General features: G+C 45.3%; 4 protein-coding genes across 4 annotated transcripts; all 4 read left to right on the plus strand.

Annotated features, from left to right (window-relative positions):
- The first annotated feature begins 1,178 nt into the window (after positions 1-1,178).
- Positions 1,179-7,679, plus strand: LOC136421531 (tetratricopeptide repeat protein 28-like). The gene is made up of 2 exons (XM_066408858.1): positions 1,179-1,353; positions 1,673-7,679. Exons 1-2 carry the CDS (start codon positions 1,179-1,181, stop codon positions 6,154-6,156), a joined length of 4,659 nt encoding a protein of 1,552 aa, XP_066264955.1. The 3' UTR covers positions 6,157-7,679.
- A 1,092-nt stretch (positions 7,680-8,771) lies between these two features.
- Positions 8,772-12,355, plus strand: LOC136421573 (carboxypeptidase N subunit 2-like). The gene is made up of 2 exons (XM_066408996.1): positions 8,772-8,954; positions 11,009-12,355. Exon 2 carries the CDS (start codon positions 11,014-11,016, stop codon positions 12,082-12,084), a length of 1,071 nt encoding a protein of 356 aa, XP_066265093.1. The 5' UTR covers positions 8,772-8,954; positions 11,009-11,013; the 3' UTR covers positions 12,085-12,355.
- Positions 12,356-13,457: 1,102 nt separating this feature from the next.
- Positions 13,458-16,356, plus strand: LOC136421571 (leucine-rich repeat-containing protein 70-like). Its single transcript, XM_066408995.1, has 2 exons — positions 13,458-13,757; positions 14,427-16,356. Exon 2 carries the CDS (start codon positions 14,435-14,437, stop codon positions 15,602-15,604), a length of 1,170 nt encoding a protein of 389 aa, XP_066265092.1. The 5' UTR covers positions 13,458-13,757; positions 14,427-14,434; the 3' UTR covers positions 15,605-16,356.
- Positions 16,357-18,191: 1,835 nt separating this feature from the next.
- Positions 18,192-24,478, plus strand: LOC136421567 (uncharacterized). The gene is made up of 4 exons (XM_066408986.1): positions 18,192-18,958; positions 19,262-19,365; positions 19,533-19,639; positions 19,823-24,478. Exons 1-4 carry the CDS (start codon positions 18,233-18,235, stop codon positions 23,962-23,964), a joined length of 5,079 nt encoding a protein of 1,692 aa, XP_066265083.1. The 5' UTR covers positions 18,192-18,232; the 3' UTR covers positions 23,965-24,478.
- The last annotated feature ends 1 nt before the right edge of the window (position 24,479 follows it).

The following is a 24,479-nucleotide window of genomic DNA, read 5'->3' on the forward strand; positions in this document are numbered from 1 at the left end:
TGTTGGCGTAACGGGTCGGGTGTTCAAATTCCGCTGTCACCGATGTTGTGCCCTTGGGAAAGGCACCTTAACACGACTTTACTCACTCCATCCAAGTTTAACAAGATTGGCAACATAAAAAGATGTTGCCATGGCGACGGTGGTCTCTGTTAACGTTTTCGTTTTTAGCTCACATGCGAATAAGGACCTCGCATAAATCATATCAGTCGATATCCTTCTCTACCAAAATAACACAAGTTGTCCAATGTAGGAAAAATCTTGTTTTTACAAAAAAAGATATCGTACCATTTCCTCATAAATTATGTAAATGAGGCCCTCTATGCAAGATTTGTGTCTAATAGTGGCCACATTTACTTAACTTCCAAATGGTGCAAAAAAGAATTCCCTTTCATTTACCACTATGGATTTATAGTATTTTTTCATTAACTATGCAAATTAAGTATTAATTTGCATAATTGATATCTATCGATAAATATCTCTTTCTCAGTTACATATGTCATGTGTTTGAGAGTCCTGTAATAGAATGCAGCTGATTTATTAACTGTCCTCATTAATTATGCAAATCAGATCTTGATTTGCATAATTGGCATATGATTATGTAAATCATCACTTAAGCTATCTACACACCAAAAAATATGATGATCCGTCATCCCCTTCTTGCGTTATTCTCTTTTAAAGTTTCAGTCAAAATCAGCTCCTGCAGTTCCAAAAAAAGCCGCTAGGGGGTCCAAATCTACAGGACATATTTTCCTTACAAAGAGCTATCCACCACTTAAAAATCATGACTATAGCATGTTCAGAAGACGAGATTTAAAAAGTGAAAGTTCCCCTGCAGTACCATAAAAGGTCGCTATGGGACCCAAAATCCAATCATTACAAGGTCTCCCACAGACCTACCCACCTACAAAATATGAATACAATACATCCAGACGTTCTTGAGTTATCGTCCCATGGACTTTCACATTCCTGTACAATTCCTAGAATTCTTGCAATCTGCACACAATATAGTATAAATTTGGCTCGCCCCTGAGGCGTCGCCAAAAATGGGTACGTGATTTCGGTTGGGGAGAGGGGTAAATAGCGATGGAAGGAAAGGGTTAGGCTCTGTCAGACACAGTGAATAACAACCCACAATACTAAATGAAATACAAATTCTATTATAGATTACAGCTCGCGCAATGAATTCACAATTTTCGGTGTCAAGTGTAGTACGTTTTGTCCTGTACACGACAATTCTCTCTTACAGCACCTATCAAGAACAGCTGCAGGAGGGCTGCAGGGCCCTGCAGACAGGGGACCTGGACACGGCAGAGAAACACTTCGCAGCTGCGCTCAAGGCCGTTCACAGGGAAAGTGAGCATCTTAGAATATTTCATGGTCTGTGCAACAAAACAATTTGAGCTATGCAAATGTAATGCGCTCGGTTTGCGTATACCATTTGCCTAAATCATAACACTACTGAATAAACTGGTCTTTTGCTACAAATGCTGCTGCTACTATTATCATACTACTACTACTACTACTATACTCACCCAGGATAAGATCAGCAATATCATAATGAGAACAATTGAGAATTTCCCGCAACCAGTGTGAGTGCGCTTAGCAGATGCCCAGTGTACCTATATCAAAGTAACAACAAAAAAAGCTGAGAACGTTAGCCTTATTTTTACAGATCCGAATGCAGGGCAACACAGGGAAGAGGTAGAGCCCCTCTACAAGCTGAGCGAAGTCTACCTAACGAGAGGAATGCGGTCAAAAGACGGGGGAAATTTCACCAAGGCTGCAGCACTCTGTAATGCAGCACTGGTCAGAGCAAGGGCAGAAGATAGGGAAGGTATCAAACAAACAATCCTAGAAATAACCCGATCATATGTTGAGCTCGTGTTGAATAGCGACCGAACAATAAAAGTAGGTGACGTAGTGAAACACAAATTGATATTAAAGGCACATCGAGATCATGTTCAAAAAGAGATTAAAAGAATCGAACAGCAGGTAGATCCTTACAGCCTTGATGATGACGACCCAAAGATAAGAGAAGTGGAGAGGGAGAGAGCGGAAGCGATCAAAGCATTGTTTCAGATAATTGTTGAGCAGCGAAGAACGTTCATAGCCGGCCTTGTAGATGAGTGTATGGAGGTAATGGGTCCCCCTCCCTGTAAGTACGCCATGATAGGCCTGGGTTCACAAGCCACAGGATTGGTAACTCCGTACTCTGATCTGGAATTCGCCATTTTGGTAGAGAAGGAAATAGACGATAATGTCGGCTATTTCCGCAGCCTCACTCACTATCTGCATCTCAAAGTCATCAACCTGGGAGAAACCATTCTCCCGGCCATGGCGATTAAGTCTCTGAATGATTTTCAGTCAAAAGAGCCACTGGACAGCTGGTTCTACGACTGTGTCACACCGCGCGGGTTTTCGTTCGACGGAGCCATGCCGCATGCCTGCAAGACTCCACTGGGCAGGGGGGAAACTGCTGAACTTATCCGAACCCCAGGTAGCATGGCTAAAGTTCTTAGAGACGATCTTATGCTACACCTAAAGGAAGGCTACCATCTCGCGTGTATCTTACAGAACATTTCCTTGATTACTGGAGAACAGGAAGTAGTAGATGAATATTTGTCTCGGTGTAATCAGCAACTTCAGGAAGACGACAGGAAAGTTTCTCGCCTCATAGCTGAAACCTTGTTGAGTGACAATGAGCAAATGTTTAGAAGTCAGAATCCGGCTGCCACGCTTCTGAATGTCAAGAAAGAAATTTACCGATTTTCTAGCCTTGCAGTGTCCGGTTGGGCACTACTTCGTAACATACAACCGACTACAATTTGGGAGACTATTCAGAAGATGCACAAGAACGGAGTCATTAACAGTGAGAACGCGCATCACCTGATGGTGCTGGTCAGCATCTCAGCAGAACTGAGGCTGCGGACGTACATGAACAACCGTGGGCAGGTGGAGAACATGTCAGCCTTATCGTCAATGCCTATAGATGGGAATTCGAATATTGATGAGAAATTACAGAAAGTGTTTTACTTATCAAATCCAAAACAGCTGATGAGATACTACAACACAGCAATACCGCTAAAGTACTTTATCTCCCAACTTGCTGAGGGTCAATCACCAAAATGGCCGTCACTTCTCTTTGACAATTCTCCAAGACTACAAGCAGATGTGTACAAAAGTTTGTGTGATTACAAGAAATCTATGACATTTGCAGAAATGACACTACAGAGTGATCAGTCGAAATATGGTGCAAACTCAGCACGCCCTGACATTACCAGGCCACTTATTGCCCAATCACTGAACAAATTGGGTATTGCCTGTAGAGAACTGGGTGATTACAAAAAGGCCGTTAGCTATCATGAGCAGTCTCTACAAATGAGGCGAGGTATCTATGGTAAGGATGCTGCACATCATGACATTGCTACATCACTCAACGACTTGGGTAATGCTTGGCTGGGACTTAGTGATACCAAGAAGGCGGCAAGGTATTATGAAGAGGCACTACAGATACTGTGGAGCACAGGACCACCTGCTGACATTGCTGCGTCACTTGACAACTTGGGTAAGGTCTATAGGGACCTCAGGAATTACAGGCAGGCCGTCTGTTATCATGAATATGCACTGAAGATGAGGCGGACCATATATGGTGAGAACACTGCGAATCTTAATACAAGCTACTCACTTAACAACTTGGGTGCCGCCTTAAGAGACCTTCATAAGCACAAAGAGGCCTGCAAGTGTATCGAAGAGTCACTTAAGATGAAACAAAGTGTCTATGGCGTGAGCACTGTGCATCCTCACATAGCCACGTCACTTGAAGGCTTGGGTGCCGTCTGGAGTGACCTCGGTGACCACAAAAAGGCCATTAGCTTTCACGAGCAGTCTCTACAGGTGTGGCTAAGTCTCTACGGTGAGGACAGTTCACACCCCGGCATTGCCATGTCACTCAACAACTTGGGTGTATCCTGTAGTGACATTGGTGACTTCAGAAAGGCAGTCAGCTATTTTGAACAGTCTTTAAAGATATGGCAGGCCATCTATAATGAGACCACAGTACATCCTCATATAGCCGCATCACTTACCAACTTGGGTAACGCCTGGGGGAAGCTTGGTAATCACAGAAAGGCCATCAGCTACCATGAACAGTCACTACAGATGAGCCGGAGTATCTATGGTGAGGACACTGCACATCCTGACCTTGCCAAGTCGCTTAACAATTTGGGTACCGCCTGGAGTAACCTTGGTGATCACAAACAGGCCGTCAGATACTATGATAAGGCACTTCAGATTGAAAGGAATGTCCATGGTGTGAACACTGCACATCCTGACATCGCCCTGACACTCTTGTTCTTGGGTAGCGCCTGGATGAGTCTTGGTGACTACAGAATGGTTGTAAAATATTTCAAAGAGTTGCTACAGATAAGGCGGACTATCCACGGTGAAAACACCGCACATCCTGACATTGCAAAGCCACTTGAATTCTTGGGTGTTGCCTGTTGGAACCTTGATGACTACAAAAGGGCTGTTAGCTATCATGAGCAGTCGCTGCAGATGAGACGGTGTTTCCATGGAGAGAACACTGCACATCCAGTCATTGCCCGGCTACTTTATAACTTGGGTAATATCTGGATTGACGCCAATGATTACAGAAAAGCCATCAGCTACTATGAACAGTCACTGCAGCAAAGACGTATCCTTGGTGAAACCGCCGGATACCCCGATGTTGGAAACTTACTTCACATGTTGGGTACCTCCTGGTCGAATCTTGGTGATAACAGAAAGGCGATCAGCTACCATGAAAATGCAATAATGATGCAGCAGGATATCTATGGTGAGGACACCGCACGTCCTGAGATCGCTTCGTCCCTTTCGTACTTGGGGACCGCCTGGTTGAATCTTGGTGATCACAGAAAGGCCGTGAGCTACCAAGAGCAGGCACTACAGATGTGGCAAATTATCCATGGTGAGAACACCGCACACACCCAGATTGCCGCATCACTCAACAACTTGGGCAACGCCTGGCTGACCCTAAAAGTTTACAGAAATGCCGTGTACTACCATGAACAGGCATTACAGATGTGGCAAATTATCCATGGTGAGAACACTGTGCACCCTCAGATTGTTATGTCACTCATCAACTTGGGTGCCACTTGGAGTTTACTTGGTGATGACAGAGAGGCCGTCAGCTGTTATGAACAGGGTCTATCGATGTTGCGGACTATCTATGGTGAAACCGGCGCACATCCTATCATTGCCGATGCACTTCAGAACTTGGGTAACGCCTGGAGTAACCTTGGTGATCACAAAAAGGCCATCAGCTGTTATGAACAGAGGCTAAAAATGATGCGTAGTCTTCGTGGAGAAAGCACGGCACATCCAGACATTGCCAGTCTACTTCAAACACTTGGTGCAACTTTGAGGAAGCTTGGTGAACACAGGAAGGCCGCCAACTATTTTGAACAGTCATTAGAGATGAATCGTACGATTCACGGTGAGACTACGGCACATCCTTACATTGCCAAATCACTTAACGACTTGGGTAGCGTCTGCGGTGACTTTGGTGATCACAGAAAGGCCGTGAGCTACCAAGAGCAGGCACTACAGATGTGGCAAATTATCCATGGTGAGAACACCGCACACACCCAGATTGCCGCATCACTCAACAACTTGGGCAACGCCTGGCTGGCCCTAAAAGTTTACAGAAATGCCGTGTACTACCATGAACAGGCATTACAGATGCGGCGAATTATCTATGGTGAGAACACTGCGCACCCTCAGATTGCTGCATCACTCATCAACTTGGGTGCCACTTGGAGTTTACTTGGTGATGACAGAGAGGCCGTCAGCTGTTATGAACAGGGTCTATCGATGTTGCGGACTATCCATGGCGAAACCGGCGCACATCCTATCATTGCCGATGCACTTAAGAACTTGGGTATCACCTGGAGTAACCTGGGTGATCACAAAAAGGCCATCAGCTGTTATGAACAGAGGCTAAAAATGATGCGTAGTCTTCGTGGAGAAAGCACGGCACATCCAGACATTGTCGAGCTACTTGACACACTTGGTGCCAGCTGGAGAGAGGTCGGTGATCACGGAAAGGCCGCCAACTATTATGAACAGTCATTAAAGATGAAGCAGGGTATGGAATGACATTGGCGATCACAGGAAGGCCGTCAGCTACCATGAACAGTCACTACAGATGAGGTGGGAAATCCATGGTGAAGACACCGCTCATTCTGAAATCGCCGTGTCACTTCACAACTTGGGTCGCGCCTGGAGCAACCTTGGTGATCACAGAAAGGCCGCCAGCTATTTTAAACAGTCACTACAGATGATGCGGAGTACCTATGGTGGGAACGCCCCACATTCTGACATTGATCAGCATCTAATCAACCTGGGTATTGCCTGCAGTCATGAGCTTGGTGATCATAGAGGTGCTGTCAGCTATTTTGAGCAGTCTTTACAGATGTGGCGGAGTATCCATGGTGAGGAAATAGCACATTCTATCACTGCAGTTTCACTTAACAACTTGGGTGTCACCTGGTGGAAGCTTGGTGATCACAGAAAGGCCATCAGCTATCATGAACAGGCACTACAGATGTACCGGAGTATCCACGATGAAAACACCGCACATCCTGACATCGCCGAGTCTCTTGAAAAATTGTGGCACGCCTGGAGGAGCCTTGGCGATGACGAACAGGCCGGGAACTATTTCAGACAACTCGCAAATATGAACTTCAACCTGATGATGAACAAGATTTCCCAAGGGACGGTGGAAACACCAGAGGAATGTTGCGTCTGCTAATAACTTATGGAACATGTTGATGACCGTGGCACTCTATAGCTAGTTTCTTCTGCCCGAGAATCATCCTGCTTATTGTCAACACTTAGTTTTCGCAAACTCAATGACGAGCCTTGTTACCTAAACTCACAAAACCAAAGCGCTGACCCACCTTGAACTTCTGTATCTGTATCTATATACGGCCTGTATAACCGCCCTCCGGCGTAACACGAAGTCAGTAAGACGGAACGCCTGGATTTTCAATATGGCGCCGTGAATGACAACAATGATGCATTGTGGGAGAGCAAACTTTGAACTCTTGGGGATCAAAGTTCAAATACACGAAAATGTGTAAAAATGATCAGATTACTAGTAATGCATGTAAATATTGGGTAGGTGTGAGATACAATTTCACAACAAGTCAGTGGAGTTTTATCTTTAACTTTTATTATTTAAGATACAAGAAAAGGAAAGATTATTCTAGGGAGGAATGTTTGTACTTACAAAGGTAGCAAAACTCTACTCTTAGACTAGTACTAAAGACAAGATTGCTGTTCAACTAGAAAATTGAAGACTGCAGCGTCCTACATCACAAATGTGATCAATTCTGGTATCATTTGTAGGAATAAATATAAAAGCTAGTAGTATACATAAAGTACAATATGCAGGTTATGATAAATAATATACTTTGCATTGCTAACAGCTACATACTTCTAAGTAGCAATATATGTACAAATTACATATGAAAATGAACTTGTATTCTAACTATTGTTCACTCGTAGGCTTTGCTCTAAGATGGTTGATAATTTCTGACAATCGACTCCTTGAAAAATTGAAGGACACCTTGATTTTTTATTGGTCATAAAAACGTCTTTCCTATTTGGAACATGTGTGTTTGTGCTGTGTGATGTGTTTGTTTTGCCTATTCTTACTTTAGCAAATAGCAAATTCTGCACTGTATGTTACTGTAAGCTTGTCAAATCATTTTATTAGCGACAGCCTACACGGTAATGCACAATTTTATCACATGGTTCCCAGATTTCCACAAATGAAACTGTGTTGAAGTTAAACTAAATTTTAATACAAACTAGCCTGCCGCTTGTTTTTCCTTAAATCTGTTGCCACCAGTTTTAACCCTTGGCAACTTAACTTTACTTTTAACATGAGACGCCGGGAGGCGCTGATGCAACGCAAGTTTCCATGGCAACCGCAAACAATGCTCCAGGAGACATACGTCATTTATCAGCGATACGTTTTAAGTAGCATAAACCCCATGCCTGTGTCGTTATCGCATGAGCATGTCTTGAACCGCCATTCCAACTTTATCTTAATTCTATATCAACTGCATAAATTCATGTAGGCTGATGAATATAGGAAGACTATTCTCAAGATCTTCGAGCCGAAGCACTTTCTAGGATATACTTTTTAAGATCTGTATCTTTTTAAGATTACCACATATGGTTCAAATTATATGGACCAGAAGGCCCGAGTTCGTCTCCCGGGTAGGACACCTCTGGACAAGAGGCGCATTGACTCATACCAAAGACATTATAAAAATGGTACATACTTATGAAACAGTATGGAAGTTAAACACACTCCACTGCCAGTGGACTGGCCCCCTGCTGCAGTGATTGCACCACAGCGTGGCCCAGGGCTATGAATCGGAGATGGGCACCGCCCTATACACCGTATGGTGTGGAAGGATTTTAACTTAACTTAAACCCCAAGTCGAGTCAAATGTTCCAAGCTGGGCGATCCCCCCGCCCCCCTTCCCTTCCAAGACGCCCCCACACAGTACAAACGGTCATGGGGCTTCCTCTTTCCCTGGTGCCTCGCGAGCTAGGGCCGTTAGTTTACCCTCCAGTTTGAGACTTTGGCTTAGATACAAACTTCACGGCTGTGTCGCTAATGCCTGCTGCTGACTTGAACCACCACGCCAACCCAAGTCAGGTCAACTGTGTCAAGCCGAGCAGAAAACCCCCTGACGCTTCCAAGGCGCCCCACACAGTACAGAAGGTCAGGGGACCTCCCCATTTACTGATGCCAGTCACGAGTTGGGGCCGTTAGTTTCACCTCCAGTTTGAGAGTGAAGTTTAACTCAAAGAAGGCCGCTATTCTCCACTCTAAGAAGTACCGAGGGCAACAGAGACCTGGCAAGACTGAACAGGTGGGTACGGCTGAACGTGAACCTAAATCCATGCATCAAGAGTGTCATACGTCAGTCTTGATAGTGTTAGATCGAACGCTGTTGGCGATATGAGTCATTTCCGAAGGGCGAAGTTTGGTTTCCCCCTGCTAATGCTATGGTCACATTTCCAAGCCGGGGTCCAACCGGGCCGTTTGAGAAAACAAAAGTAAAAAATGAATATAAAGATTAATCCGAATTGAAGGTAAGGATTAATATTTTCTACATTTTGTGTGTTTTTTTGTCTTTTATATCGTATTTTCGTTCCCGCAAGCTACCCGGCCGGGCCCCGGTTTGGAAATGCGACCCTAGCATTACAGATAATGTGTGTGAGGTGAAAGCATGTAAGTTACGGGCCCGATAAACGCGCGATTGATCGGGATGCGGTATAGTTGAAAACCCCAGTTCTGTGCCCCAGTCTGGATAATTCGTTATGACTTAGACTTGGCGCTGTGCCTGGTTCCAACAGAGTCGGCAAAGTTGAGGGTTTGCGGAAAAGGCTGGGCTGTCTACCTGGCCTGGCTAGCTGGCCTGTCTACCTGGCCTGCCTACCACATCAGGCTACTCAGATCCCCCCATGCATATCCCCATATCACATATGCAGCTGCGAACTCTAGTGGAATGCATCCAAACTACACTCACTTAGTATAGCATATAGCGTATTGACCAGAAATCTACAAGTAAAGTAGAAATAAACTGATCTAGACATTTGTTTACTTTTGTGAATTTCTGAGGTTATGCAAGCAGATAACGTGGTTGGCGTGGCGAACAGCGATACGTAACTGTCGGTCTGGCTGTAGGCGAAAAAACAGATGTTGCCAGAGGGCGGGCCAGAGTATGGCATCAAAACAGAGTTGAGGGGCCATGTGAGAGCATGGCTGTGGGGGGAAGTTGACAGACTAAAATGACTGTCATTTTTTCCCCTTCAAGTTGCCGAAGATTTAGTTATCATCGTACAGAAGAAGTCTTGTCTGCTTTGGAACATGCCTAGACTAGTATACAGCAGCTTATTTGTTTGTAATTTAGCCCCCAAGGAAGTGTTACACAGACCCCCCCCCCCCCCTCCCCCTGAGTTGGACCAGCTGGATAACTGTCACTTGGTTGTAGACAAGGGGTCTTTATCACCTTGAGGCGGCTACTGTATTTTACTTGTGTTGTTGGCTTACTCTTAGCGTCTATATTTGCGTTATATGCAGTCGAAATAGCACAGTACCAGCGTGCATGGTTACTGCTGCACTAGCTGTACGTGACCCATTGCCGCTCAACCTTTCGATGACCCTTTATCTTGTAGCACACGTATTGCTGCAGTGTCTCGTTAATAACTCGTTGTCAGCTTGTTACCTATCCACAGGAGTTGAGATGTTCTAGCCAGCAATGTTGGAGTATGCTTTAGAAAAACAAGACATTTTCACACATCTGTTTTTTAAAAGAAAACAAAGGTCTTGTCTCTCCCGCTGAAATGTTACTGGCATCCTGTACAGCCACAGGCACGTATTTCTGATTCCATTTAAGTAAAATAGTTAATATATCGTTGGATGACCTTGACTTTCACGATTGTTTTAAAATTCTATTGTCGCTCCCGAGATACACCAGTAATAGTGAGCTTTTCGTAAATATGCGAGTCGATACATTTGACGCCAAGCGTCGAAAACTGATGCACTCGTTTGTATCTCAGCTCCTCGGGTCAGAGAACCTCATTATTAAGGTACTACTCCGCTCGGAGGCATTTCCGTCGAGCCCTTTTTGGCGATGTTACTGTCAGCTAGTTCGCCATCGCCCACTGTGAACACTTTTTTAGATGTATCATTTATGTGTATGTGTCTGTCTGTCAATATGGGCCGTCGTGCCCGAAATAAACAATAATAATTTCTGATTCCATTTAAGTAAAATAGTTAATATATCGTTGGATGACCTTGACTTTTGACAGATTGATCAAACATAGTTGGCTAAGCAATAGAAGTTTCTATTAAAGAAGGTGCTAGAAAACGGATGGAAAGTGTCTATAAACTATGTTATATATACTTTCTATTGTGCAGACAAAATGTCCAACACGATGAAGAGGATGCTGGTTCTTCTGCTGATCATCTCGGGGGGAACGAGACCGACTGCAGCCTGCAGCAGCAGCTGTTCATCAGAATGTTACTGTAACAGCAGAAATCTCAGCAATGTTCCTCAGGACCTGCCTACAGGCATCACCCATGTTAACTTGGATGGTAACGCCATCACAACCTTAAGCCAGTCCGACTTCTCCAGGTACAGCAGCCTGAAAACATTATATCTCCCATTCAACCAGATCTCCATAATCAACAGCGGAGCGTTCTATAGCTTAACCAGGTTGACTACCCTGGACCTAGGGTATAACCACTTAACCAGCCTCCAGACCGACATGTTTGTGGGACTTGATAACCTACAGTACCTTTACCTGCATAACAACAACTTCCACAGTATCGAGGCAGGAACATTCAGTACCACCCCGCAGATCCGAAGTCTTGAAATTCAGAACAACAGGATCAGCGCCATTGCAGCTGGCACATTTGTAAATATGCCCAGGCTCCGATTCTTGTACCTGAATTATAACCAGATCAGCACCATCGCAGCTGGCGCTTTTGTAAATCTGTCCCAACTCCTAAGACTCTACCTGTATCACAACCGCATCGACACCTTCCCTTCTGACCTCTTATCGAATCTAAACAGTTCACGGCTGTCATACCTGAGATTGTTTGATAACCAAATGGAGACGCTACCCCCCACGGCATACGGCATACTGGCCTCAGTCTCAACCGTGAATATTGACAACAACCCCTGGCAGTGCGACTGCAGGATGCTTCCCTTTAAGCAAAGAATGAACGGGTCTCATCTGTTTGAGAATGAAATTAGATGTGCTGGACCTGGTAGTCCTGCTAACCTTACAGGAAAACGGTTGCTAGATGAAGTAAATCCTGAAGATATGATCTGTGAAGAGGAAGCAACAGTCTCCTTCAACTCGAGCACGCCAGGTGACAGCAATGCAGGCCGATCTTCCGGTTCGTTCTTCCAGTCAGTCTTCCTCAGCGCGTTTCTAGGCTCTACCGTCGGAACTCTCTTCACATTAACCGTGTTCACTTCCATCTAGTGCCATCGCAGGAGGAAAACAAGTCCTTCCTCTGTACCAGACTCGACTGTTGTTTACAACAGCAAAGACTCCGCCGCTACTGAGAACCATTGCGTTACTCGCAGAAGAATCTGATGACCTACCTGGTGGATCAGGAAGCTCACAACCAATCATAGGTCACGATCCGGATCCCTACGGCCTTCTGTATCTGTATCTATATAGTCGGTATGCCCGCCCTTCGGCGTAACACACCAGGCCTTGAACTTGGTTATAAGCTGGTGCGCCCTCCTCATCGCCCCATCCCCCATACAGGGAGCGGGACTATAACGGGTTACTAGAGCGTTCAATCAGCCTCACATGGTGATGATCATGCTCCAAAGTATCTTGAATAACTGTGGAACCACTTTCTTCATCAGCAGACGTACCCATCAAAATAGGAGCACCTATAGAATAGAATAGAATAGAATAGAATAGAATAGAATAGAATAGAATAGAAATGAAATAGAATGGAATGCTCAACGACGGGAAAGTTTTCTTTATGATCATCATGAAGTCTACTGACTGGAAAAATACAATTTTCTGAGAGAGAGGAATATAATTGTATATGTTTGTGTGATCCCCATTGAGACTGCAGCCATGACTGCGGCTGGTTACAGGCTACGCATGGGGCATTTTTTGAGAGAAAAGTGGAACTGTGTTTGTACAATTGTGATGCTTGTGTGAGGCTTTGAAATAGATCCACTTGATCCACATTGTACACTGCATGGTAGAATTTATTTATGGTTGTGTGTTAGAATTTACAAGTCGGAGTTTAAGTTTATTAACATGTTTGTTAGAATTTGCAGGTCTCAGTTTATTAGTGTTTTGAGACGTTTGCTCAACGACGAAAGCAGGAGCTCTGACAACAGATTTAGTACCTCCAATGCAAGGAAGAGAATCTACATTTGTGTTATGTTTGTTTCAGGCTTCCAAATAAATTCACTTGAGTGGTTGTGTGAACTGATGTGTTTCCTACACTGCAAGATAACCAGATTGAGTGCTGTTTATCGACAATTGTTTGTGCCCTCCTGAACGACAGTGCACAACATCTATTTGTATAACTTAATTGGTCTATGTTTTCCTAAAAAGCACCCTGCTGAGTGTCCCTCTACACTGCCCCGGATACCAAACACAAATGTACAAGTCTCTCGGTGGCAGCAAGAAAAAGCAATAATTCTACGTCACTTAGGATTTTTCTTTTTACTTTCAAGTTCACACCCTAAGTCGAGTCAAATGTGCCTAGCCGGGCAAAAAGCCCCTTCCGAGCCGCCACACAGTACAAAAGGTCATGGGGCTTCCTCTTTCCCTGGTGCCAGTCACGAGTTTGGGCCGTTAGTCTCCCGTCCAGTTTGAGAGTGAAGTTTTCACTAAAAGAAGGCCGCTTTTCTCCGCTCTAAGCAGTACCGAGTGTTGTATTATAAGTAACATAGCCAGACCAACACCCCTCTACACCTGTGTAGTAGTTTAGGCCATCTGCATATTAAGTGGCTCAGGCATAAGAAGTAACTCCAAACGTATAGACTTCCTCTTTGGACACGGACGCTAAACACTGTGCACCCTCCATGTTACCCTTCTACCTTCCACATTAAAGATCTAGAAGCTCACTTCCAGGAGCATAACACCGAGGACAACAGAGACCTGGCCAGACTGAACAGGTGGGTACGGCTGAACATGCACCTTACAGCAAGAACGTCATGCCTCAGTCTTGATAGTGAGAACGAACGCTGTTGGCCATATGAGGACAATGTCTTATCTATGAACCAAAACAGTCATTTTGGAAGGACGAAGTTTGTTTTGTCCTGCCAACAGGCAATATGTGAGATAAAAGAATATAAGTTAGGAGCACGATAAACGCGCCATTGTGGTATAGTTTAACGCCCCAGTTCTGTGCCCCAGTCTGGATAATTCCTTAGGACTCAGACTTGGCACTGTGCCTGGTTCCTACAAAGCTGAACCGAAGAGCAGCAACGGGAAACTGGAAACCCCAGCAGTGTCTGCCGGAAGCAACAGACCGTGAATATGGAAGAAGTATAGTTAAAGCATCGTGTCTGCGATTCCTTATACGACCGTGCAACAAACTAAATAACTCGGGTTATATAACGTTAGATGACCTTGAATTTTAACAGATGGATCAGACATAGTTGGCTACCTACCTACCTAGCTAGTCACCTTGACCTCCGGGTCGTTGGGGGTTAAGGTAGCAGTGAAGATGGAGCTCTGCCTCCAGGCTCGTCTGTTTGTAATAGTTGGCTAACCAAATGAAAAAGCAGGATAAGCTATGTGATATATATACTATACGTCTGCGTCTACTTTCTACTGTACAGCCGACAAAATGTCCAACACGATCAAGAGGATGCTGGTTCTTCTGCTGATCATCTTGGGGGGAACAGGACCGACCGCAGCCTGCAGCAGCAGCTGTCCATGGTACTGTGACTGCAGCAGACGAGGCCTCAGCAGCGTTCCTCAGGACCTGCCTACAGAAATCACTTACCTTCACTTGGGTCACAACAATATCACAACCATAAGCCAGTCCGACCTCTCCAGGTACAGCAGCCTGACCAACTTAGTTCTTCATTTCAACCAGATCTCTGTGATCAACAGCAAAGCGTTCTACAACTTAACCGGGTTAACTCCTGGCCTGTCTCTTTCAAATAACCAGTTAAGGAGTCTCCATGCTGACACGTTTGTGGGACTTGATAACACAAAGAGCCTTAGTCTGTCCAACAACAACATCCACGGTATCGAGGCAGGAACCTTCAATACCACGCCGCAGGTTCAGTATCTTAACCTCAACAATAACCAGTTAACCAGAATCAGAGCTGACATGATGGCGGGACTTGATAACCTACAGACCCTTAACTTGGGAAACAACAACATCCACAGTATAGAGGGAGGAACCTTCAGTACCATCCCCCAGCTCCAAACTCTTAGTCTTGGGTACAACAAAATCAGCACCATTGCATCTGGTACATTTGCAAATTTGCCAGTTCTCCAATACTTGTACCTATCTCACAACAACATCAACACTTTCCCCATCGAGGCCTTGTCAAATCTGAATATTCCAGAATTGTCGAGGCTCAATTTATCCTACAACCAGATGGAGACTATTCCCCCATTGGCATATGACATTCTGGACTCTATCTCAACTTTGTACATTGACAACAACCCCTGGCAGTGTGACTGCAGGATGCTTCCATTTAAGCAGAAGATGACAGGTTATTCAGAGTTTGAAAAACAGATCCGATGTACCGGACCTGATCACCGTGTTGAAGGAAAAAGTTTGTTACTAGCTGTCTACCCTGAGGATCTGAACTGTGAAGAGCCGGCTTCATTTTCCCTGCCAGTGTTTCTCAGTGGCTTCCTGGGAGTGGTAGTCGGGATCCTCCTCGCCCTGGCCGTTTTCCTTATAATCTGGAGCAGAAACAGGAAGTTAAGAACCATTTCTACTCCTAAATCCGTGCCTGTCGCTTCCCCGGACGTACCAGGCAGTAACCGTGACTAGACAGGAACTGACGTCACGAGAACAGGTGCAGAAGAGTCGGATGACGTCATCAATGGTATCAAGGATACTAAAAATAATAGAGATGATAATTACAATGATGATAATAAGAAGAAGGAGCAACTTGTACTTGGAACTCTGCTTAAAATCATCATAATAATAACAATGGTATAATGATGAAAATAGATACAAAAGTTTGTGATATCTTAAGATTAAAACGTGAAAGAACGGAATCGCCATCCCTGCCCAAACTTTAGTTTGCTGTTGTATTAACATGTTCCAGTGACTACATTGTAGGGCCAGCTCTTATAGTACAATAATACGAACATTGAAGTGTGTTAGCTATTCGTTTGATTGCAGGGATGTTTGCTTTGTGACACTGACGTATATTCAGTCGTATCATCGCGTGGAATGGTGTATCTAGCGTTTCCTGTAACTGCAGTTCATTCACAGAGAAAATCCTCCGACCCCAAACACACGTCATATACTAGTAGTGTCACGTTATACTGGGGATCCCCTGACAGGGAAAATCCCTGACTGGTTGGAAACTTGAAGTTCCACTGGCACAATACGTGTAGGAAGATTCGACAACTAAGTTAACAATATCTAAATACAATTCAATCCCTACCTGGATAAGATTCGGAGATTCCGGAAGTTTCGAGTGACACCCATGACTGTTCGTCAGCGTCACTTAAACCCCTGACGCCATGTTAAGGCTGAAAGTGCATTAAAATGCAGGAAGAAAGGTCCACTAATAGCATACTATAACGTTTTCTCTCATTTGTCGTGCATCTCACTGATATTAGATATTAGGCAGAAAAGTCCCTTAGCTTTGATGTGTGTATTCTAAGCGAAAAATGTGAATCCCCCTTCCCAGACGCCCCCGCGCGATACAAAAGGTGAGGCCACACCTGGAGACTTCCGGGTTCGGCTGGTGCTGTCGCGAGCGTGAGTTTCACCTCCAGCCTTCTGGGTGAGTTTCTACACGAACAAGGCCTCTATTTGTCATCAATTGGTCCCAAAGACGAACCATAACCACCCTAGACCTGACAAGACTGGACAGGTGAGTACGACTGTTGTCGAGTTTGCGGGTTATCATACAGTGTCCAGCCATGAAAGACCATTGATACCTGGGAAGGTTGTACAGTGTGCCATGAAAGAACATTGATACCAAATGTTAGAGGGCATGCATGGGGGGTCCCGACAACGCTCTACGCTAAATTCGGAGGGTCAGCTACGTAATACGCTAAATTCAGAAAGCCTCCCTACGCTCTACGCTAAATTCAGAAAAGCCTCCCTACGCTCTACGCTGGCCAAGTTATGGAGTGGTCGGCAACGCTCTACGTAAAATTAAAACGGCCGATTACGCTCTACGTAAAAGGGGCATGCAGGCCCTCATGTTAAGCTTAAGGCAACGGTAGGACGAAAACGACTTAAGAGTTCGAACAGATGTTCCCCTGCAAACAACATGTTGTTGCAGTCCCATGCTACCTTCTCTATCTGATACTAGTTCTTTCCTGCTTCTCAGTTAACGCCTCCTAACATATTCTCACACTGTGATACAATTCAACTTCCTCTTTTGCGAGTGGCAGGCGAAACTTGTGTCTACCAGACTAACTACGAGGGAGGATATTTACCAGGGAAGCCACCATAGCCCGATAAGGGTTTCATTTGCAAGCACAGTTGGACGGGGAAATGTTGACCTTTCAGTGGACCGACTTTTCTGGTCAATTAGTCCCCTTTTGCCGAATCCTACGATCCGTGCCCCCGTAGAAAGGCCTGGTAGAGGCTAGTTGGCAGGTGAAACTCACGTCTTCTGTTTATTTACCGTTCCTCGGCGACGTGCTGGCGATGATGTCATCTGTACTGTTTGTCTTTCCCCTTGACTCGCTGTGAAAGAACATCCTTTGTGGGGGTTGTCCGTCCTGTCCGAAGCATTTGTTTGTCGTTTGAAAGCCAGAACGTTCTCGAGTTACAGCTGCCTGTATTCATCGGCAGTAACTGATCCGTAACTTTGCAGGGAAGGTCGTCACGCGGTGTTGAGTTTGTATCAGAGGCTCTGTGACCGTGTGTATGTAAGGCTAAAGACGTGTACATTTAGTACTGATCATATCTATGGTGAGTTTTCCACAAAATACAGTGAAACAGCACGTGAAAGATATGTATATGTAGCTCATAAAAATGCATTATATGGTTGATGATGCGATTCAACATACACATTTCTACGTAGTTTCGTGCTCAGAGTCTTTTCGTAAGTCCACAGACCCCGGCCATGCTATATGAACTTATTACCAAGAGGATTTCTAACAATGCCCATTACCGATGGAGAAATGCAGAATATCTTTTGCATCTTTAAATCCTATAACAGTTTTATATTGATTTATTGGTTAAAGTGTGGCATGTTTCCCCAGTGGCCTGTAGGCCTCAACAAATTTGATTTATTTGGTTTATTAAATACATTACGTCATTGAGATTACTGCCAACTTTTACCTGTATAGATCTGTGCTGTCGTTTAGGTCAGTGAGTTGCCTATTGGTGTTGCTAGGGTCACAATAAACATTTACCGATTATGTTTTTGGACTCTAGAACATGGTCCTTCTGTACGACACTGGGGGCCCAAAGACGATCTCCATGAAGCAAGCTGAGACACTGGGAGAAACAGGCATGGAAAAGACAGAGACCGCGCTGTCCACGGTAGCGGAAGAACTTCGTGAGTTGGACCTGAACTTTAGAGACGGTTCTGACCTTGATGTTGTAGAGAAGGGATACGCAAGAAAGCTGATTCACGCCATCAGCACTGAGGATGGGGTGTTGAAGAATGAGGTGTTAAAAAGTCTTGGAGATTTGTACCTACGAAAAGCAAAGATGAAGAAACATAAGGTAGAGAACTTTAACAAGGCATGTGCGTTGTACGACGAACTCTTACAATATGTTAGATATAAAGAAGAGAGAGAAGTTATGCAACATCGTATCAGATATGCAGAGAAATGTGCACAAATGGTATATAGTTCAAAATATGCAAAAGACGACCTTGAAATGAATGTGGCAGAAATACTGCATGGAGTTGAAAAGAAGGCCAAGGTTAAAGGGAACGACGTGATGATCTTAATGGAAGGTTATACTGACGCCTTTGTGGAAGCAATCGTGGACAGAAATAAACGTCTAGAAATGGAATCTTTGAAGAGCCTTGGAGATCTGTACCTAGAGAAGGGAAGGGTTGGCAGGGACGAGGCAGCATTCACCAAAGCAGCTGGCCTGTACCGAGCGGCGCTGGACCGCTGTGAAGATTCAGATGGCAGAGAAATACTGAAGCACCGCATCAAGTACGCAGAGAAGGTCAAGGGAAAAGTAAAGAAGGTAGGAGGGCAAACTTGAGATTTACATGTCTCCGTTCTGAAATGGAAATAATCTAGTATGGTTTGAAATGTTTGTGTTAGGTATCATGACCGTTGCTGCATTTGTGCGAAAAGAAATTAAGGTCTACTTTATATATAAATATATATACAGAATTAATGTTGGGAATCTATAACCGAAAGCAGCTATCGTTCACTACAGTGTTAAATGTTGGGAGGTTAAAACGCCCTTTTGAATAGGAAGGCAACATTGCATAAGTAAACCCTAGCTTTCAACCGCACTTTCGTCTTGCTGAAAAATCTACAGGAAACTGGACACCCTGGGATCGAGATCATTGCTGATGAAACCTGGGTCACGTGTCCTCAGACTGTAGGTCATACAACCCGTGAAACACAGGAGGACACCGACAGGTTTGTTACATAGTTACATAGGTAGTTACATAGATAGCATTTGGAAGTAATTCAGTACTTACTACTTATAAAACAAGTTTAAAAATGTCTTGTTGATTATAGATTTGAAATATAGATTTGTTATAAGGGTGAAGTTATAAATATATTTCATTCTTCCCTTTATACAGTACATACCAAGAACAGCTGCAGGAGGGCTGCAGGGCCCTGCAGACAGGGGACCTGGACACGGCAGAGGAACACTTTGCAGCCGCTCTTAAGGCCGTCCATGCAGAAGGTAAGGATATCTGATAACAAGACTATAGAGCATCAGGGTTAACGTACGCACGCTGACGTGTGAGAATAGCTTGGACCTTGTACATATCCATGAGCTTTAGAAGTTTAACGATCAGTTCAATCAGAAAAGCTGCTACAATTTGTGACCTGTGATTTGTGACCGATGCTACATGTTCAAATACAGCACAACACTTGGAAGAGACAGAGCCCCTGTGCAAGTTAAGCGATGTCTACCTGAAGAGAGGAATGCAGTCAAGAGACGGGGGAGATTTCACCAAGGCTGCAGCACTCAGTAATGCAGCACTGGTCAGAGCAAGAGAGGGAGATAGAAAAGGTGTCAAAGAAGCAATCCTGGAAATAACCCAATCATTTGTTAAACACGTGCTTAGCATCAATGAAACTGCAAACATTGGGGATGTGGATATGGAGAAACACAAACGGATGTTGAAAGAAGACCGAGGCTACGTAGAACGAGAAATAAAAAAAATCGAACAGCAGGTAGATCCCTACAGCCTTGATGATGACGACCCTATGTTGAGAGAAGTGGAGAAGAAGAGAGCGGAAGCAATCAAAGCATTGTGTGAGACAATTGTTGACCAGCGAAGGAAGTTCATAGCCGGCCTTGTAGATGAGTGTATGGAGGTAATGGGTCCCCCTCCCTGTAAGTACGCCATGATAGGCCTGGGTTCACAAGCCACGGGGCTGGTAACTCCGTACTCTGATCTGGAATTCGCCATCTTGGTAGAAAAGGAAACAGACGATAATGTCGGCTATTTCCGCAATCTCACTCACTACCTGCATCTCAAAGTCATCAACCTGGGAGAAACTATTCTTCCGGCCATGGCGATTAAGTCGCTCAACGATTTCTCTTCAGACGACCCACTGGACAGCTGGTTCTACGACTCTGTAACACCGCGTGGGTTTGCGTTCGACGGAGCCATGCCGCATGCCTGCAAGACTCCGCTGGGCAGGGGGGAAACTTGCGGACTTATCCACACACCAACCGGGATGACCGAAGTCCTGACAGACGACCTAACATTCCATTTGAAGAAAGGCTACCATCTCGCTAGTGTACTGGGGAATGTTTGTTTGATCGCAGGAGAACAGGAATTGGTTAATGAGTATTCCGATTTGTGGACTGAGCTGCTGCAAGATACGAAGGGGGCACTTCATTCTCTCCAGGCAATCACTGCGCTGAGCGAAAATTCAGAAATGCTTACGGTCCCGACAATCACTCCCAGTTTAATGAATGTGAAGAGAGAAATCTACCGGTTTTCAACGCTTGCCGTGTCTTGTTGGGCCCTTTTATACAACATACAACCGACCACAATCTGGGAGACAATTCAGAAGATGCACAAGAACGGAATCATCAACTGTGAGAACGCGCATCACCTGATGGTGCTGGTCAGCATCTCAGCAGAACTGAGGCTGCGGACATACATGAACAACCGTGGGCAGGTGGAGAACATGTCAGCCCTATCGTCAATGTCGACAGACACAGATATTAAAGAGACATTGAAAAAGGTGTTTTACTTCTCCAACTCGAAACAGCTGATGAGATACTACAACACGGCCAGACCGTTACAGATATTCACCTCACACCTTGCTATGAATGAGCCAATGGAAAATTTAATTCTATTTGACAATGGTTTAGAAGTACAAGCACAGGTATACAACGGTTTGTGTGATTATAAGAAATTAAAGACATGCAGAGAACTAGCGCTACAAGAAGCGCGGCATGAATATGGAAAGGACACGGCACATCCAGACATTGCCACGTCACTTGACCGTTTGGGTGTCGCCTGGAGTAGGCTTGGTGACGACAGAAAGGCAATTACCTATTTTGATCAGTCTCTGCAGATGAGGTTGCCCATCTATGGTGAGAAAACTGCACATCCTGACATTGCCGAGTTATTCAACCACTTGGGTACCTCATGGATCAACCTCGGTGATTACAGTAAGGCCATTAGCTATTATGAGCAGTCACTGCAGATGTTCAGGAGTATCTATGGTGAGGACACTGAGCATCCTCTCATCGCCACGACACTTCACAACTTGGGTGCCGCCTGTGGTCACATTGGGGATCACAGAAAGGCCGTCAGCTATAGTGAGCAGTCACTACAGATGAAGCGGAGTATGTATGGTGAGGACTCTGCACACCCTGACATTGCTCGAACACTCTGCAACTTGGGTACCGCCTGCAGTGACATTGGGGATCACAGAAAAGCTCTCAGCTATAGTGAGCAGTCAATACATATGAGTAGGAGTATCTATGGCGAGAACACCGCACATCCTGACATCGCCGGGTCACTCAGCAACATGGGTACCGCCTTCGATGACCTTGGCGAGTACAGGAAGGCCGTCAGCTATTATGAACAGTCATTACTGATGAGGCGGACTATCTATGGTGAGGACACCGCACATCCTGACATCGCCAAGTCAATTAAAAAATTGGGTGGCGCCTGGAGTGAACTTGGTGATCACAGAAAGGCCGTCAGCTATAGCGAGCAGTCACTAAAGATGTGGTTGAGCGTCTATGGAAAGGGCACCGCACATCCTGACATCGCCGACTCACTTAACAACTTGGGTGTCGCCTGGAGTTGCCTTGGTGATCACCGAAAGGCCGTCAGCTACCATGAACAGTCATTACTGATGAGGCGGACTATCTATGGTGAGGACACTGCACATCCTGTCATTGCCCAGTCACTTCATAACTTGGGTCACGCCTGGAGGAACCTTGGTGATCACAGAAAGGCCGTCAGCTATAGCGAGCAGTCACTAAAGATGTGGCTGAGCGTCTATGGAAAGGGCACCGCACATCCTGACATCGCCAAGACACTCGACATTTTGGGTGCCGCCTGTAGTAGCCTCGGTGATCACAGGAAGGCCATCAGCTATCATGAACAATTACTGCAGATGAGGCGGAGTATTTATGGTAAGAACACTGCACATCCTGACATCGCCAAGACTCTTTCAAAGTTGGGTCACGCCTGGGGGAAGCTTGGTGATCACAGAAAGGCCGTCAGCTATCATGAACAGGAACTGCAGATGTACCGGAGAATACATGGTGAGAACACTGCACATCTAGACGTCGCCAACTCACTTAACAACTTAGGTGTCACCTGGAGTGACCTTGGTGATTACAGAAAGGCCATCAGCTATCATGAACAGTCTCTACAGATGAAACTACAAATGAGGCGGAGTATCCATGGTGAGACCACCGCACAACAGGACATCGCCTACTCACTTTACAACTTGGGTGTCGCCTGGAGTGGCCTTGGTGATCACAGAAAGGCCGTCAGCTATAGCGAGCAGTCACTGAAGATGTGGCTGAGCGTCTATAGTGAGGGCACCGCACATACTGACATAGCCGCGACACTTTACAATTTGGGTACCAACTGGTTGAAACTTGGTGAACACAAAAAGGCCATCAGCTATCATAAACAGGCACTACAGATGTACTGCAGTATCCACGGTGAGAACACCGCACATCCTGACATTGCCGACTCACTCGACAACTTGGGTATCGCCTTGAGTATCGTTGGTGATCCAGGTAAGACCGTCAGCTATCTTGAACAGGCACTACAGATGAGGCGGGAAATCCATGGTGAGGACAACGCACATACTGACATCGCCAAGTCACTTCACAACTTGGGCATCTCCTGGAATGACATTGGCGATCACAGAAGGGCCGTCAGCTACCATGAACAGGCATTACAGATGAGGCGGGGAATCCATGGTGAGGACACCGCTCATCATGAAATCGCCGGGTCACTTCTCAACTTGGGTGGCGCCTGGAGCAACCTTGGTGACCACAGAAAGGCTACCAGCTATTTTAAAAAGTCACTACAGATGATGCGGAGTACCTATGGTGGGAACGCCCCACATTCTGACATTGATCAGCATCTAAACAACCTGGGTATTGCCTGCAGTAATGAGCTTGGTGATCATAGACGTGCTGTCAGCTATTTTGAGCAGTCTCTACAGATGGGGCGGAGTATCCATGGTGAGGGCACTCCACATTCTGTCACTGCAGTTTCACCCTACAACTTGGGTGTCGCCTGGGGGAAGCTTGGTGACCACAGAAAGGCCGTCAGCTATCATGAACAAGCACTACAGATGAGGCAGAGTATCCACGGTGAAAACACCGCACATCCTGACATCGTCGAGTCTCTTGCAAAATTGTGCCACGCCTGGAGGAACCTTGGCGATGACGAACAGGCCGGGAACTATTTCAGACAATCCGTACATATGAACTTCAAGCTGATGATGAACAAGATTTCCCAAGGGACGGTGGAAACACCAGAGGAATGTTGCGTCTGCTAATAACTTATGCAACATGTTGATGACCGTGGCACTCTAGTTTCTTCTGCTCGACAATCTTCCTGCTTATTGTCAACACTTAGTTTTCGCAGTGTAACAGGGACTATCAATCATGCAGCAGTGATAGCACCACACTACATGCAGCAGTGATAGCACCACACCAACTGCTCAGCCTATGGATTCGCGACCTTTTAGCCCAGTGGTTAGAGTGCGTGAGGTTATGATCCGGATCCAGAGCTCGAACCCCGGGGCAGGCAGTTTATGTTATTCCCTTTCGGTGTTTCAGCAGACACAATGACGAGCCTTGTTACCTAAACTCACAAAACCAAAGCGCTGACTCACCTTGAACTTCTGTATCTGTATCTATATACAGCCTGTATAACCGCCCTTCGGCGTAACACACCAACACGAAGTCAGTAAGACGGAACCTCTGGATTTTCAATATGGCGCCAAGAATGACAACAGTGATGCATTGTGGGAAAGTGAACTTTGAACTCTTGGGGATTAAAGTTCAAATA

Source organism: Branchiostoma lanceolatum, chromosome 16 (genome assembly GCF_035083965.1).
Source record: "Branchiostoma lanceolatum isolate klBraLanc5 chromosome 16, klBraLanc5.hap2, whole genome shotgun sequence".
NCBI lineage: Eukaryota > Metazoa > Chordata > Leptocardii > Amphioxiformes > Branchiostomatidae > Branchiostoma > Branchiostoma lanceolatum.

Excerpts from the sequence above, each read along its gene's own strand:
- LOC136421573 (XM_066408996.1), top strand. The coding sequence starts at position 11,014 with ATGTCCAACACGATGAAGAGGATGCTGGTTCTTCTGCTGATCATCTCG.
- LOC136421571 (XM_066408995.1), top strand. The coding sequence starts at position 14,435 with ATGTCCAACACGATCAAGAGGATGCTGGTTCTTCTGCTGATCATCTTG.
- LOC136421567 (XM_066408986.1), top strand. The coding sequence starts at position 18,233 with ATGAAGCAAGCTGAGACACTGGGAGAAACAGGCATGGAAAAGACAGAG. Across the intron at positions 19,366-19,532 it reads ACACAGGAGGACACCGACAG|TACATACCAAGAACAGCTGC; the intron begins GTTTGTTACATA and ends CCCTTTATACAG. Across the intron at positions 19,640-19,822 it reads TAAGGCCGTCCATGCAGAAG|CACAACACTTGGAAGAGACA; the intron begins GTAAGGATATCT and ends GTTCAAATACAG.
- LOC136421531 (XM_066408858.1), top strand. The coding sequence starts at position 1,179 with ATGAATTCACAATTTTCGGTGTCAAGTGTAGTACGTTTTGTCCTGTAC. Across the intron at positions 1,354-1,672 it reads CAAGGCCGTTCACAGGGAAA|ATCCGAATGCAGGGCAACAC; the intron begins GTGAGCATCTTA and ends TTATTTTTACAG.